The 17229-nt window shown below is 37.2% G+C and overlaps 1 protein-coding gene across 1 annotated transcript in view; it reads right to left on the bottom strand.

Annotated features, from left to right (window-relative positions):
- Positions 1-17229, bottom strand: part of usta (uronyl 2-sulfotransferase a) — a 60274-nt gene that overhangs the window by 11728 nt on the left and 31317 nt on the right. Inside the window, exons 2-5 of the mRNA XM_052585635.1 lie at positions 10969-11012; positions 4796-4951; positions 1386-1465; positions 1118-1271 (exon numbers count right to left, since the gene is read on the bottom strand). Of these exons, the coding sequence (XP_052441595.1) occupies positions 1118-1271; positions 1386-1465; positions 4796-4951; positions 10969-11012 (434 nt within the window). The remainder of the gene's footprint in view (positions 1-1117; positions 1272-1385; positions 1466-4795; positions 4952-10968; positions 11013-17229) is intronic.

Genomic DNA, 17229 nt, shown 5'->3' with positions numbered 1-17229 from the left:
AAACTGACTCCCAATATTTTTTTTCACATCATGCTGAAGTTTCATACAATGAGCCATTCACACTTCCAATACAGGACTGATTATGAAAATAGAATGGTTCTTTTGAATTGCAAACATGATACTGGACTCTGAACTGCTGCTAATCATTATTCTTTTGTCTATAATGTCTCACACCTAGATTGCCTACACTTCATTATTTCATCGTTGTTGTGTCATTCTTGTCTACATCTGCTCTGGCGGTAAAACAATGTCGGACTGATGACAGCTTACTCAGGGCGGGTCTAAGGTAAGACGCCAGTCCAGTCTGTGCTGAAACGCTACTGTCAATCAAACTATTGTGGGAGGGGCCTGTCTGTGTGACCTCACATACAGTAGACAGGCATCTGAGAATGGCTTGATTTGAGAAAGGGGTAAAGATTTTAGCAGATTACATAAAAACACTGAGTGGATTTTTATCATTTAGGGTGGTTGTGTACACACACTGCCAACACACATTTCAGTTCAAACAACTTGCATGTAGTATCACGTATGATCCCTTTAAACAAAGCAAAGGATGAGTTAACAAAGAAAGTGACCTGGACTGAATTAACTAGTAACTTGAAGAAAAAAAGTCCCGGTTAATGTTCCAGATTAATACGTCTGGGAAACTAGCCATTTATGTTTTATGAATACCAGATATAAGCCATAATTCTGTCACAATCCTTAGTCGACTGATGTAGTTCTTCCAGCAGTGCCAAGTTTTTGTGTAATTGTCTTGACTTTCAGCATCCATGATGTTTTTTCCCCCAAATCCAAATCAGAGCGCTTAGCAGTGCAATTGACTTGACTGAATAAAAAGCAAGCATGGCTAATCAATTCCTGAGCATTCTGTTCACATTGTCTGAGCTAATTTCCAAACATAAAACCAGACTCTTGCACAATCTCTCTCAAACACTTGTTGTGCAATAAATTAATTCTCAACAGGAAATACAGTTCCAAAGTCAAGTCACTTAATGGTCCCTCTGCTATTTGCTATGTAAACTTGTATGTACAGCTCATATATGTTTGAATAGGCAAAATTACTAGTCTGTTTTCTAAAAAAGAAAGAAGAAGGAGGGATTTAAAAACTGCCACTGACCAGATATCTCTCGTCATCTTTCATCTGGGGTGTGCGGATCAAGTGATTCTGCTCTCCTCTCCAGTCCCCAAAACGACGAAAAAAGTAATTGGAGAGGAAACGGTTAATGGGATCCCTGATGATGTTTATGTAGACAGGCTGTTCTATCCTAAATCTGAGAAAGAAAGAGACAAACAGTATGAGCACCGAATTGTTCACCAATGTTTGGCTTTGTTTTTATCTTCGATTAATCAGATAAACTTCAGACTAATATTCATGATTTGCTTACCTTGTGAAATTGAGAAAGTGAACATGTCTGGTGTACAGAAAAGGCTGCGGAATAGTGCTAATATTTCTCATCAAATCCACCTGGCAAAAAATCAACACAAATCTGATTACTCCGATAAATCAAAGCACATATTGTCTCACTAGCCTGCGTTTACTGTGGTTTTGATTAAATAAACAGATCAAAATGCATGTTACACAACCATTCATGACAATCTCTTTATTCAACGCTTACATTTTTACAAAACAAACAGCAATGGGGTTCAACAACTTACAATAACAGAACACCAATTCAATAAGTTATATCTGGTAGTAATAAAAAAATATTTTTTTTACCAAAAATAATTGAACCACCAGAAGTATACTGTATGCTACATGAAAAGTACTTACTAAATAAATTATTCCTGTCAAACAAATAAATAAAACACTCGTAAATTGAGACATAACTAGACACAACTAATTAAAACTACAGTTCCAACAGTTTTTGTAAAGCAAAACCACATCATATGTTTGCTACACTTTCTTCAGTTGCTATAAAACAATAATTCTTCAGAAACAGGGGTGGATCCATTTCAAAAAATAAACCAGAAATGCAAAAACACTCCAAACAGACCTCATCTGTCCAAGTTTCAGAATCACACTCACCAAGAAAACATTCCTCACTTGGATAGTGCATGGTGCAGTGGAAAGTTATTAGGTCATCTGATGAGGCTGATTTTTCTTAACCTTAATGTTTCCTAATGAGGGCCAGCTGGGGCCCCAGTCAGCTCTGACAGAGCCTGTGTGTCCCTAAATGCATGTTACGGTCTTCAAAAACATACACACACAGGCATAAGGAGACTTAACAATTCCTATAACGGGTCGCCATATGAAGAACGGGATGGCGTAATGTTGGTCTGATGTGCCAGGATAGTGTGTGTAGAGCGCAGCTTCCTGTAGCGCTCAACAATAGGTTCCAGAAGTTTCCAATTTGGGAAAGACCACCCTCAGAGTTCAGATTTCATACCAAAACCTAAACATCTTCATGTTCCTTGACCCACATCAAACTGTTAAAAACACTGTAACAAGGGCTCTGCTCAAGCTTCAATCCTGTATCAAATGCTGCATCAAAGTCAAAACATAAAGTCTGTTACAACCTGAGGTAGTGACATCATTTTAATGAGAAAATGTCCTGTTCCATAAACGGTTATATGGGAACACAGATGGCCATACACTGTACTAAGTAATGATAAAAGGTGATGGTTGAATCACATCATAAGTAACACCTCAGGTTGGGTAAACAGTAAGTGGTTTGGTGCACTGAGGCTAATGCAATGACTGAAATGACTGAAAGTAACACTAAAGACTAACGAATCATATGGACCACTTTTCATGATGGTCCCTATTTTATTGTAACAGCAGAATCTTCAGAACTTTTCCATTTGAGCTCCATCAGGGAAAGCCATACAGGTTGCAACAAAATGAGGGTGAATAAATTACATTAATTGGCAATTGACAGACTTTCATTTTTGTGTAATCTATCAGTTTAATAACAAAACCTTGTTCTACACAATCACATAACAATGTGAAGATTCTGAATGTAGAGGAGGTTCATTTGTTCTCGTCTTGTTGAAAGGTCGGTTAAAAACAGACTGAACATTCCCTCTATACACACAAATAAACTTTCTTCTCTTAATGAGAGTTTTATGACCCTTATCCTGCAGTGAAATTTGCATTTGTTTAGGAGACTGTGCAGATGCTCCAAGGCCACAAATAGGTAATCAGTCACAATCACAGCCGTCAAACAGACAAAAAACAAATACTGGAAATGCACTTAACACGCACAAGGAAACTTATGCTTATTATGGACAAAGCCTATGGGATCATTTTCCAAGCATGGTCAATGGTTTATTAGATGATTAAACTTGACGTCTGTATCAATAATCCAATCAAAACAAGATATTAAATACTTGTTTATTAAGTAATTTAATCCGTTTATTACAAAAAACTTCCATCAGTCAAACGTTTTTACTGGAGAAATTAATTCTAAAGATTGAGAACTCTATTTTAGCTCAAAGTTAAAACATTTATTTTTGATGGATTTGCTTATTTCAAACATTCTGCTTTTTTGCTTTGCAGGACATTAACTGATGACCTGGAGTCTTGTGGATTATTGTGATGCATTTATCAGCTGTTTGGATTCTTAAGGTCAAAGCATTCACTGTAGGGTGAACATGTTCGCCGTTTCTACGGGACACGTCAGAGCCAGGGTTTTAATAATGCCTAAAATATCCAGGTTTCGGTTATTTGCACTGTGCAGGTTGATTGTTGTGTAACATTCATGAGAGCTATAAAGAGCAGAACAGACGGCTCCTTATGCTTTCGAATTGCTTTCACGTGTTTGTTTGTGGTTTGACTTGAAGCATTGTGGCGCACTTTGTTTTTTTGGGGGGGATTTGTGCGTAGCGACGCTTCAAGTCAATTGAACGAACGAACAAACACTTGCGCATATTTGCATCGATTTGATTGTTCCCTCTAGATCTCACCTTCTCACACGCAGCCCCACGATTGGTCGATTATGTACAATACCTGCATGTTATTGGTCAAACTGCTCTGAATGTTTTAGGCATTATTAAAATCCTGGCCATGATGTGTCCCGTATGAACGGCGCATATGGTCACCCTAATTCACTGCAGAGGATCCATTTTTCAAAATACCTTCATTAGTGTTCACACAGGTTTGGAATGACAGAGAACATACTAAAAATACAATACATTTTTTTTGGCTGTTGTCCACTCACGCTCTATCTGTCTGGACACACACCAGTTAGTTTTTCTGATGGCAATGAAACCTGTATGTGTTCAGAGCTTACCACTGTAAACACACACATTTAATATTAGCTTTGAGTATTTACTGTACATCTAACCAGTTTACTCTCTGAAACCTATGAATAATCACTCACAAAATCATTTTATCCAAAAAGGTCCCATAATATCCAGACAGAATTATGAGTGTACTCCGGGATATAGACAGATTTCCAGTCAAAACGTTCTTCATTTTCACGTTAGTCACTTATTTCCTTCTCCTGTCCAACAAACATATATGAGTGTTATTTAATCAGCATATTTATTTTAACTTTTCATAGGTTGATTTTAGCGGTGTGGAGATGTGACGCTTTGACTCGACCCAAACGGGATGACAGAATGTTTTCGTTTCCTCTCCGCAAGGGAGAAAAGTGTGTATTTTTCTCCACAATGAGTGCCATTCGGATGAATTTCATTGCCACTGGCATTCAGCAAGCATTTCCCTTGGCAAACACCTTTATTTAATCACATCAGTTTTCATCATAGTAATATGCCTTTTATTTTGCTATACTTTTAGCTTGCTAAACAATTTCTCGGAAGCATTAGTTGCCTCATACACACACACACTGACCTGCTCATGCTTTGTGAGTCTTGTTTTGTTATGGATGTCAGAGGAAACCAGGTTAAACTGATGCTTGTCTGCCAGAATCCTCAGCAGCAGGACGACCGTTCGACTTCCACACTTGCCAACCCTGTTGTAGATCACCTGACTTGGGAATGGCAGCTCCTAGACACACAGACATAGAAATACATGGGTATTAGAAAGAATAAAATAATCAATATAAAATAATCAATAAATCTAACAATATTGAAAGTCTGGCAAGTTCTAAATGACAAACATTTTTATATTGTGTTCAATTACTGTTGGGTGCTAGGTGATGGCAAAAGTTATCTAAATAAATTAGTGTCACATGGACTATTTTAATGATGTCCTTACTAACCTTCTGGACCTTGATCATGGTAGTACCCTTAATGCAGATTAAATCAAAAATATCTTATAATTTGTTTTGTGAAAGTGAACGAAGGTCTTACGGTTTACTACGACATGAGGGTGAGTAATAATGTAGTTTTTGGGTGAACTATCCCTTTAAATGTCCTACTCAATGACACAATGATGATATTGTAGCTCAGGTGTGGAACTAAAAGCTTCCAGTTTCCAGCTCGCTAAGATCTTTATTCTCTACTCCACACAACCTTAAGAATAATTTTTTAAGAGAGAGTTGGAGGAAATTAGTCAATTCCTGGATGAAGATCTAGTGTGGAGGGAAGAATGAAATTCCCTGTAGGCCAGCATCCCAGACGAAATTGGGGTTTGAAGTCCTTCTTTGTGTGTGTGTGTGTGTGTGTATGAGACATTTTGTGTTTATGTTTGAATGTGTGACAAGGTTTTTAACTTGACTACAGCAGTCACCCTTACTTTCATTCAGGTCTGTAAACACTAGCTAAATAAGACCCCCTCATGCCTTTCATTATTTGTTCTCTCTCAGTATTACACTCATAGTGTGATACAGCATTCTTCCAAAACAACAAATACGGTTCAAGTTCACAGAGAATGCTCTCTTTTCACCTCATGTGCGCGCACACACACACACACACACACACACACACATAAGAGCCTTGTGTGAGTCCAGCTGCCTTGCTAATTCTCCCCATCACATTTTCCTTAATTCAATCTCCATTTCCCTCCTTCTCTGGTCATTTCTACATAACATCTCCTAGCTCTACATAACACTGATCTATCTCAAATAAATGGCGTGCTTCTCAACTTTCAATTCATCAAAATTAATCATGAAAAAAGGATGGATTGCTGAAGGATTGCTGAATTACTGGAACAATGCCTGCTGAATATCCAGCTTTGCCATTATAGAAATAATATTTAAAATAGAAAAACTTATTTTTATTAGTAATATTGCAAATAGTTCGGTTTTTACTGTATTCATGATCAAACAAATGCAACTTTGGTAATCTAGAGAAATATATAATAAAAAAAACATTTTTTTTTTTTTTTTAAATGACCTCAAACTTTTGAATGGTTGTTTGGATTGATGGATTTAGCAGAAGCATTAACCAAAACAATTCACAAAGCATTCGATCTTCTATTTAACGGTACCCAATCAGTACAGGCACACATATCGAAGTTATGACCTTGATGTTGCTTACATGCTTTACAGATGCTGTTAGTGACTACTTGATAAAACTTAAACTGGTATAGATTGCTGTTGCATTTTGTAGTATATTTGTGTGCACTCTAAGATAAATACGTGGAGCTCTTGATAAATCTGTAAACATCTCTTCATAGGCTGTGTGTTTACAGACTCTAAACTTGCTGTTCCACAGCTGTGAGATGTTAAAACTGGTTGTCAGCATTGCTGGCTAGGGGTCTTTTATTAACTGCAGGGGTTTCAGCTTCCAAAGATTTTCAAAAGCTGTACAGATCCACACTAAACATTATTATCTAGGAAAATAGTGGAGATTTATATAGACAGGTATATCTTTTTATAGTGAACAAATGTCGTCCTTGTATAAAGGGAGATGGTTTATACACATGCACACATTAAACTGGACTGTGATTACATTACTTTCAAATTCAGGAAGTCACTTTTTCCAAATGTTTTAGTCTTAGCTGTAAAATTTTATATATAAATTCTTTATGTATACACATGTGGTTTCAACCACATTCTTGTGCACATCTGTCTCTAGGGTGAGACATCTTTTAAATTTTATGTTATTATAATTTGTGAGGTGATTTTGTCTATATATATATAATATATATATATATATATATATATATATATATATATATATATATATATATATATATATATATATATATACACATACATACATACATACATACATACATATATATATATATATATATATATATATATATATATACACATACATATATAGACACACACACACATTACACACACTCACAAATCCATTGTTAGCTACTCCAGGTCTAGCTTGAATATCCTATAAAATATAATACTATAAAAATGTCCCTTTGACATTGCTAAACACTTTCTAAAACTTTGCTATGATTGTGTGAAATTCTTTTAACAAACCAGATTACAGCACTGCTCACGTGAGGCAAGATATTACATAAATTGTAAAATAAAAATCTATTTTGTAGTGGCCTTTGGATCTTTCAAGTGTTTATTCAATACTGCAAATGTCAGAACTTTCCTCTAGTTAGGAACAATAAAACATTGTTTGTACAGTTTATATTTGTACAGAGTTATAGCTAAAATTCACAAGAGAATTTTTATGGGTGGACCCTCCTCTCCAGCTTTCTTCTGGACTCTTCTGTCATATGCGAGTGCACTTGCACACTGTTCTCAATACATTCAATGAATCATTCCAGCATTCCAGAGTCTCTGAATCATTTGAACCCATTTCATAGAAAAGACACTTAAGACAAAGAAATGGAAAATAGCACATGTACTGCAGGGAAGATATTCTCCAGAGATATTTTTAACCCCATAACACTGATTATAACACTGATTAATTGAATTTAGGCTACATCCAAACGAAGCCAGAGCTTTCCCTATCAAATTTTTTCCCCCTCGTCTATATATCTGCGGACACATAAAACTGACACAAAACAAAGTAGTATACATGCCAGACCAGCATGTGGCGCTGTAATTCTGCCACAGGGATACACTAATAACAGAGAAGAAGACTTGGACTATGCGCATAAACCTTGCGAGCGCTTAATACAAAGACAACCATAAAGTGTTTGTTCATGTTTTTTTTGCTGTTACATGACATAGCGGTGTCTGACAAGGGGTGAGACATGGGGTGATGACATCATTGTTTCACAAAATATGCAGATTGGCTATCCCAAAAAAATGCAAGGTTGTCGTTTTCAGATTTATTCACTCTGGGATAAATAGTGGGTTCACTCTCCCAAAACGTCAGATTTGTGTGGACGAAACACCAATCCGATACCAACATTTTTGCATATACAGCTAAACATGTCTTCATGTGGGCAGGGCCTTAGTTTTGCACTTGCAACGAGTGCATCAAGACTCTCATCTTAAAATAACTGTGTCCTATAACGCATCTAATGACTCATTTTCAACAAGCCTCCATAAAAAAAACTTAGACAAACCACAGTGATGGCTTCAACTCTACTATTAAGAAGCAGTTTCATTGTCCTCTGAGTAAACCCAGCTGAAACTTTCATTGGGTTTAACCTCTTTTGTAGAGTGCATGTAATGCTACTCCTCTTAAATTAAGTTTGTTCATTCCACTCATGCTATTTCATCAGCAAACAGAGCTGTCGTTCCTCTGTAGGAAGTGCTGATGAGATGAGCTGTCATGAGTATGTGTTGAGATAACCCACATATATATATATATACATATACATATACATATATATATACATATATATATATACATATATATATATACATATATATATATATATATATGGGGCTTTTAGTCCATGTCTGTTATACACTCACCAGCAACTTTTTTAGGTACAGCTGTTCAATTGCTTGGTAGAACAAATTGCTAATCAGCAAATCACACGGCAGCAACTCAATGCATATCGGCATCTATGTGTGGTGAGGACGAAATACCATCTCTGGACGCACAACTCGTTGAACCCTGAAGCAGATGGACTCCAGCAGCAGAAAACCACACTCGGTGCCACTCCCGTCAGCTAAGAACAGGAAACGGAGGCAATTCGCACAAGCTCATCAAAATTGGACAATAGAGGATTAGAAATACATTTCCTGGTCTGATGGGTCTCGATTTCTGCTGCGACATTAAGATGGTAGGCTTAGAATTTGGCGGGAAGAGCATGAAAGCATGGATCCATCCTGCCTTGTCTCAATGGTTTAGGCTGGTGGTGGTGGTGTAGTGGTGTGGGGGATATTTTCTTGGCACACTTTGGGCCCCTAAGTACCAATTGAGCATTGTTTAAACGGCACAGACTACCTTATTATTGTTGCTGACCATGTCCATCCCTTTATGACTACAGTGTACCTATCTTCTGATGGCTACTTCCAGCAGGATAATGCACCATATCACAAAGCTCAAATCATCTCAGACTGGTTTCTTGAACATGACAATGATTTCACTTTACCCAAATGGCCTCCACAGTCACCAGATCTCAATCCAATAGAGCAGTTTTGTGATGTGGTGGAACGGGAGATTCATGGATGTGCAGCCGAAAAATCTGCAGCAACTGCATGATGCTATCATGTCAATATGGACCAAAATCTCTGAGCAATGTTTCCAGCACCTTTTTGAATCTATGCCACGAAGAATTAAGGCAGTTCTGAAGGCAAAAGGAAGTCCAACCCGGTACTAGCAAGTTGTACCTAATAAAGTGAGTGTATTTGCAATTTAATTTATATACTCCAAATATTGTTAAAATACAATAATATATATATATTATATATATATTAGTGGTGTCCCCGACTAAGGATTGAAACCATAACAATGAACAATTTTTTTTTTTACAATAGTGCTCTCATTATAACGTTAGCCTAAAACATGAGCAGTTAATGTTCTGCATTTCTGTTTTGAGCTGCGCACGCTGAAGATGACCAGCAGAGTGACGCATTTAATAGCAAGTTTTTAATCAATGGGATTCAACTCATAATTTCATATAGAATACTCTTCGTTATTTATACAACATAATGATAATATTAAGACTTAAAGGCTATTTGCAAAAAGGGCCCAAACGAACATGAACATATCTGCAGGACTCTGAATGCGAACTCCTTTTGCAGACTCGTTCTTCGCAAAACAATGTGCAGAAACACAGCAGCTAAACTCTAACAATTCATAGAATTTTAGTGTAATGATGTTCTCATTATAATAGTATGACAGTCCCAGTCATAGTTACTGATATTCTGCATTGTAGTTTGACCTGTCCGCGCTGTGCGCTGAAGAGATATCACTGTAGTACTACAATGAAGCACTTGACTCAAAACCAAATGCATCTTATATCAGGTAAATAATATATGCACGATATACAACGGCTGAAATGTTTTGAAATCACTTGTACCCTACCTGATCGAAAAAATCCAGTCTGTGCCTGTGTCAGTTTGAGTCTTGGTAAAGTTTTAAATCCCTGCCTTCAAGATGCTCCTCTGTAAGTCACGGATTATGGAAAGTGAAACATAAATCTATAGGAGATGTTGTATTTATTCACGGATTTAATATATTAATTTGAAGCTTTTTTCTTTTCAGATTCTTACAGCTTTATCATAATAGGCTGTATTTTAACTTTTTGGGAGAAAACTGGTAGTTATAAGTGAAATCAGACATTTGCTCTCCCATATAGTCAAAATGACATAATCAATAACACCCCATGAATATTCAACGGTTAGATTGGTATTCGAATCAGGCTCCTCCATTTAAAGCTTTGATTCATTGACTATTCGGGGTCACCCCTCTCTATAATTTGTACCATTTAAACTTCCTCTTTCTTTAGCAAGCACATCAACACAGGAAATAAAACTGCATTCGTCAAACCATTTCATTGGATTGTTAAATGTGAACGTGTGACTGTGTATGTGTGTGAAAATCCATTACTGTCAAATCTGAGGAGATGAGTCTACAATAAAAACTAAGTCTTAAATTGATTTCCTCTAGTGTGAGAAGGCCAAAATAACAGGACAATTGAATACTACAGGGATATTTGTGAAGTACATTTTGAATTAGAGGAAAATAAGACTCAGAAAACAAGTTAGATATTGCAAAAAAAAAAAAACTTACCCTTGGTGTAGGAGGCCCGTGGTCGTCAACAAAAGTGGATTCTCCTGTAAAGAGAATTAAGTGTCAGAGTGAGCTGCTTACATAAAACATCTGTTATTTAGGAAATCATAAGCTTAGAGAGCAATGTAAACAAAACAAAATGTTTAAGCGCATTCAGTGAAAAACTGTGTTTTGAAATAGAGCAGATTCAGCAGCTGAGATGTATCAGCACTGGAAATCCACAAGGGAGCCAGATGACATCCACTACGAGTAAATGGAAGAAGATGTGTGTCTCTTAGGGCTGCACGATGTGTCGTTTAAGCATCGATATCGTGATGGACGAATCCACGATAGTCACATCGTAGGATGTGCGATATAGGCTGTCGTAGTAGATCCGCTATTCATTAACTGTAAGGGCCAGCTGCTCCCCGGCCCTTGACGAATGTGATTCGCGGATTAATTGCACAGCTTAACCATCATAGAATGAAAGCTTTGATAGAGAGAAAGAGAGAGAGCGTGCAAGAAAGAGATAGAGAGAGAGAGCAAGAGAGAGAGAGCGCGCGTGAGAGAGAGAGAGCAAGAGAGAGAGAGCGCGCGCGAGAGAGATAGAGAGAGAGAGCAAGAGAGAGAGGGCGTCGCGTGAGAGAGAGAGAGCAAGAGAGAGAGAGCAAGAGAGCGCTAGAGAGAGCGCACGTGAGAGAGAGAGCAAGAGAGCGCGCGTTAGAGAGAGAGAGAGAGAGAGCTCAAGAGAGCGCGCGTGAGAGAGCCGCACACTCACCATCTTCAGACAAAAAGAGCGCTGTCTTGCTCTCTCTCTCCCTCGCGCATATTAATCAATTGACACGATGGTGTCGATGTTTAAATCATTTAAAATGAAAATGTAAGTGTGCTCACCCCATTTTTGTTTGTAAGAATTTTTTTATTAGATTTCATATTGCAATATATATTGCAGAAAAATAAAATATCGCAATGTCATTTTTTCCCAATATCATGCAGCCCTAGTGCCCTAGTAGAGAGAAACGGTCTCTTAATGCAACTCCTTCTGTGGTACAGTAGTGGCTAAAAAGGAGGAGACCTTCTTTCATCTCAAACAAGGGTCTTCTTTTTAACCTCCACTCCAGATGGCACGCTGGAATCAGTGCTGTGCTTCCTGTGTTAAATGGATAGTTCACCCAGAAATGTAAATTCTGTCATCAATTACTTACCCTCATGTTGCTCCAAACTGGTATGGGTTTCTTTCTTCTACTGAATATAAAAGAAGATATTTTGAAGAATGCGGGCAACCAAACATTTGTTGGTCCCCATTGACTTCAATAGTATGAAAAATGGGAATAAGAAACTGGTTACCAAGCATCTTCAAAATATCTTCTTTTTTATGTTCAGCAGAAGAAAGAAAATTCTACAGCTTTGGAACAACTTGAGGGTGAGTAATTGATGACAGAATTTTGATTTAGTCTTGTTATTTGCACATTAAGGTGAACTGCTCCTTTAATGCTATCTGTTGTGCACGGACTGCGTCTGTCTGCTGAATAAATAACTTTCCCAGCAACATAGAGCTGCTATACTTCTCAGCCTATCTTCAACTTTCTCAGTATGAGAGTGAGAAAAAGAATGAGATATTCATAGACAAAGATCGATGCATATCATAAATCATGAATAGTCTCGGCACAGATGAAATCACAAGCAAATGGAAGGTGACGTGCAGAACACAAAACTACTTAGAACTCAAATACCACTTCTTTGTATTATTATTGATGTTAAAAACAGCTGAGCTGCTCAACATTTGTGCTGATATTTTTTACAGGATTCTTTGATGAGATTTATTTGAATCAGAAAGTTTGTAATATGACAAAATGTCTTTATTGTTTTATACCAAAAACTTTGAACCCAAAGGTCAAGGGGATCTAAATAGATCTCATATCACATATCTCAGCTTCTCTGTAATCTATAAAAAGACCTCATGTTCCTGTTTTAGTGGCTGCTGTTAGCACAGAGATCTTTTTAATGGGGCCATATGTCTTCTTAAACATGCACACTATGTACACTATACTCATGTGGACTCATATGCTGCTGAGTGACACACATGCATTCTACTCATCCAGTCAGTGCATTTTTAAAGAGTTTTTTATGATAAGTTTCTTTCAAGTGGTTTGAAACAACACATCTGAAACCAAAAGCAAATAAGAAATGTAGTGACTACAATCTTGTATCATTTTTCAGTTTAAGTGAAGGATTAGTTAATAGTAACAAAATATAAAGAAAAAAGTGTTACATTTTCAGCATTTCAATGTTCAACTGAAGTCCATTCTATACTGCTGTTGAAATTGCCCATTTAGGCCTCCGTATGACCTTGTCGTAAAATGTACTTGTCAGGACCATCAGGATTACACAGTTTTGTGAGGGCTTGCTCAATTATCCACTGAAAGCCCCACTGCCCTGCTTACCCCCCAGGATGGCACCCTCTCTGTCCAGGCTTTGGTCTGCATCACACTTCATCTGATACTGGACATTCATAACCCCTCAGAGCCAATTAGCACCTCCACTAACTACCCGTCCCGGCTGCAGTCCTCCGGGGTCAGATTCTCAGACTCCAGTAGAGTCATTCAGGTCGCCAGGCTTGGAAATAATTGGAGACTAAAGCAGTAGAAATGCAAAACTGTAAACAGAGGACATCTGCAATGATTAGAGTGGGCCAGAAACAGAGAGTGGGCGAAGGCTGGAAAGAAATCAAACAGCGGTGCATTACTGTCAACTTTGTTCACGAGTTGTGTTGTAGCTGATTCAAAGTTTGCTTTGGTTATGAGAGGATCATTAATAACCTATAATTATGACACAAAAAGTCATAATGATACTGATGGAAAAAGCCACTAACTTGGCATAATCCCCAGCAGGAACATTAAAAAATAAAATCAATTGTTTCACATAAAAGTAGCCTTTTTTTGGCTTTCATAAAGAAAAACATTCTCTGAAATGGAATTTTCTCTACCGTCTGGCTTGGCTTAGGAATGCTGTTGTTAGTATCGGAATGCCATAAACGTATGCCTTCGGCATGTAATGTTTAATTTGAGTTATGAAATTGGTGGCTCTGTAAAGTATGGTTTAGAGATGAGGAGAGCCAGAAATACTCCAGAGGCTAAAGCAGGAAGCCGCACAGGGTCGACGTCTCGGTTGTGAGGTACTTTGAAACACAAAAGCTGTTGGCTATTTTCATCCATTCTCATTTTCAGATCACATCCTGTAATAATCTGTGACCACAGGTAAAACATTCTTGAGACGTTTGAGAACTGAAGGACATTCGGAACACGAAGATTAAAGCAAAAAAACATCTGGCACTGGCTCAGCATTCTTGCGAACTCAAAAGCTGTTTGTTCTGATTTTAGGGAACAAGCAAGTCAACCATCCAAAGAAAACAATGTCAGTGTGAACCTGTTGTCAATTGATTTACCTCAATGAAATAAATGTGTCGACTTCCATAAAACAGACCTAGTGTGCATGCAGCAAAATTTCACAATCATATTCTCATACTAATGGATTGCCCTCACAACTATATGGAAATTGGGGGAAAAAATTCTAAAATCGTACTATATAAAGTGCTCTGATGTTCATATTTGAAGGGTCATATGATGCAATTTCTATTTTTCCTTTCTCTTTAGAGTGTAATAGCTCTTGGTGCATAAAGAAGATCTGTAAAGTTTCAAAGACTAAACTCTCAAATCCAAAGAGAAATTCTTTATAAGAGATTAATCCAAGGCCCCCTAAAACGGCTCGTTTTAACACACCCCCACATCCATACGTCACTATGTGGGATGATTTGCATAACCATGCCCAGTTGTTCATGCAAAGCAAGAAGGTGTACCTTTTATTCTCATTGTAGTATTGTTGTTGCCGCCACCGCAATGTCGTATAGACGCTTTGTGTTTGGTTGTAAAAGCGAAACTAATTACGTTTGGCCTTCCAAAAGAGGACGGTATCCACTTCAGCATGCCTGGAGCTGGTCCGTGAGGAAATACATAAACTTTGAACTGTGGATCGCTGGATCGGCTTTCACTGTGGATGAAGCATGTGGTTGCCACAAGCTCCTTTATAGAATCCACCGGCCCACATGTGCTCACTCAAGCCCACTCTCTCAAGGCCGCGGTGACTCTGATTTGCTGAGAAAGCGAAAAAAAGTGAACCTTCCAAAAGTGATCATGACTAGAAATCATGTTTATAATCACATTTATAATGGGGTTTAATGTTGGTGTCTCGTCGCTCCAGCCAGACATAACAATATGTTAAGGGGTGTAATATTTCCGTCACATGCTAGAAGGCATTCAGCCAATCACAAAGCACTGGATTGCTGGCCAATTACAGCACTCCTCTCTTTTCAGACCGATGAGCTTTGTAAAAATCAACACGTTTCAGAAGGCAGGGCATAGAGGAGAAACAATTATGTACAGTATGTGGAAAATAATTAGTTTTATTAAGCTTAAACCGCATAAACACATTTTATTAAACCAAATACACATAATAATTATCTTTTTAGCAACATCATATGACCCCTTTAATCAATATTTTAAAAAGTGTCATAATGGTATTTCGTAATTCACAAATACCTACACATTCTCTCTCACAACATTCCTGCATTAGAATTAATAAATGCTAAACATAATACAAAACACACCTGCAGTCTGTAAGTGACAGCTAAATTGTTATATCAGCTCTACTTCAAATTTAGTTTATTTTGTGTCATCTTTAAGTTAGACGCAATTATTATATTTTGCTTGAAATTAAATGGAATTTAAAGTACTTTCATTTCAATAGCCAATGTAAAAAAAAATTCAATAAAAACTTTAATTGCTCTTGAACTCATCAAAACTTTGATAGAGCTGATGTATGCAAGACTGAACAAGCTTGAAAAATGTGGGTCATAAAAAAAAAAAAAAAAAAACTAAATAATATAAACAAGAGACATAGTGATTTGATTATTAACAGGATTGATTGGTTAAATGGTTCCAAATTAGCTCCAGGTGAGTGGTTTACTTGCTTCAGTCCATAACTGCCAGAACAAGTCAGAACTAAGTCCTTATAAAAGTCTCAACTTATCTCATTGTCTTACACCTGCACAGTATTCAATGAAGTAAGTGCTTTAGTGAGTGTGTGACAGACAAGCTGACAGCACACTTATGTACTCTAACACTCCTGCTGGTGTGTAGGCAGCACTAACACCACTGAGACAAGAACATATGGCTGAGGGTTAGAGGGTCCTGAAACAATGACATCAGTCTGGTTAAACACACCCTGTTTAAAAAACTTCAGAGACTTATTTTTTATTCCACTCCCCCCATGGCATGAAGCTGCATGTCTGTTTCTTATTCGGTGTGGTGACATGGGTGCTTCTAGCCATATGTGGTTGGACTTCACTCAACCCTTTTATTTAGCATGTAGGAGTGACCCGCCATTAAGCCCATCAGTCAAATGACAGTGGGGGGTTTAAGAGTCTCCACCCAGGACTGTTATTCTATAGGTCTGACCACGCTACTACCTGCCAAATGTGGTAGACATGATGGACATCTGCTTTCCTTTTTTATAAATAATTGCTACGTTTTGTTGTTTTAGGAACCATCACTGAGTGAGGTCTAAGTCCTTGAAGGAGTCTAGAAAGCTGTGTCAGGATTAAGAAGGTGGCTTGCATCTAATATTAGCATGGGCATGACTGATTCAACATCTTATGATTTATTTGTGAGGTTTTGATGCCACACATAACATCTTTTTTTAGTGTTCAGTGCTCCCCACACAATGACCAGGAGATCTTTGTAGTTTGCACTTGAGTCACACTGAGGCATTTGAGCAGTTGTTCAGCATTTTTGTGGAAAGCTTTGTACATTGTATAGGATTTTTTCTTTTACTTTTTTTTTATATAAAGTTAATAGAAATCTGTTGTAACAATGTGAATGTCTTTACTGTAATTTTATATGGTCCCCTTTAATAAGCAGCACAACTGTTTTTAACATACCTTGTAATAATAATAAGACTTTTTTTGAGCACCAAATATGCGTATTAGAATGATTTCTGAAGGATCACATGACGCTGAAGATTGGAGTAATGGCTGCTGAAAAAAATATGTTTAAATTACATTTTAAAATACATTAAAATAAAATAAAAAGCATTTATTTTGTATTGTAATATATATAATATTAAGTTCCCAGTTATATATAAATTAATACATTTTGTCTCAGTGGAAATTCCTACATTTAAAAATAATTACCATTGCAATGAAAATAAACATGATTTTAATATTTT

This window comes from Carassius gibelio, chromosome B20, assembly GCF_023724105.1.
Source record: "Carassius gibelio isolate Cgi1373 ecotype wild population from Czech Republic chromosome B20, carGib1.2-hapl.c, whole genome shotgun sequence".
Classification (NCBI taxonomy): domain Eukaryota; kingdom Metazoa; phylum Chordata; class Actinopteri; order Cypriniformes; family Cyprinidae; genus Carassius; species Carassius gibelio.
The sequence above is the reverse complement of the archived record's forward strand: the minus strand, read 5'-3'. Positions and strand labels throughout refer to the sequence as shown.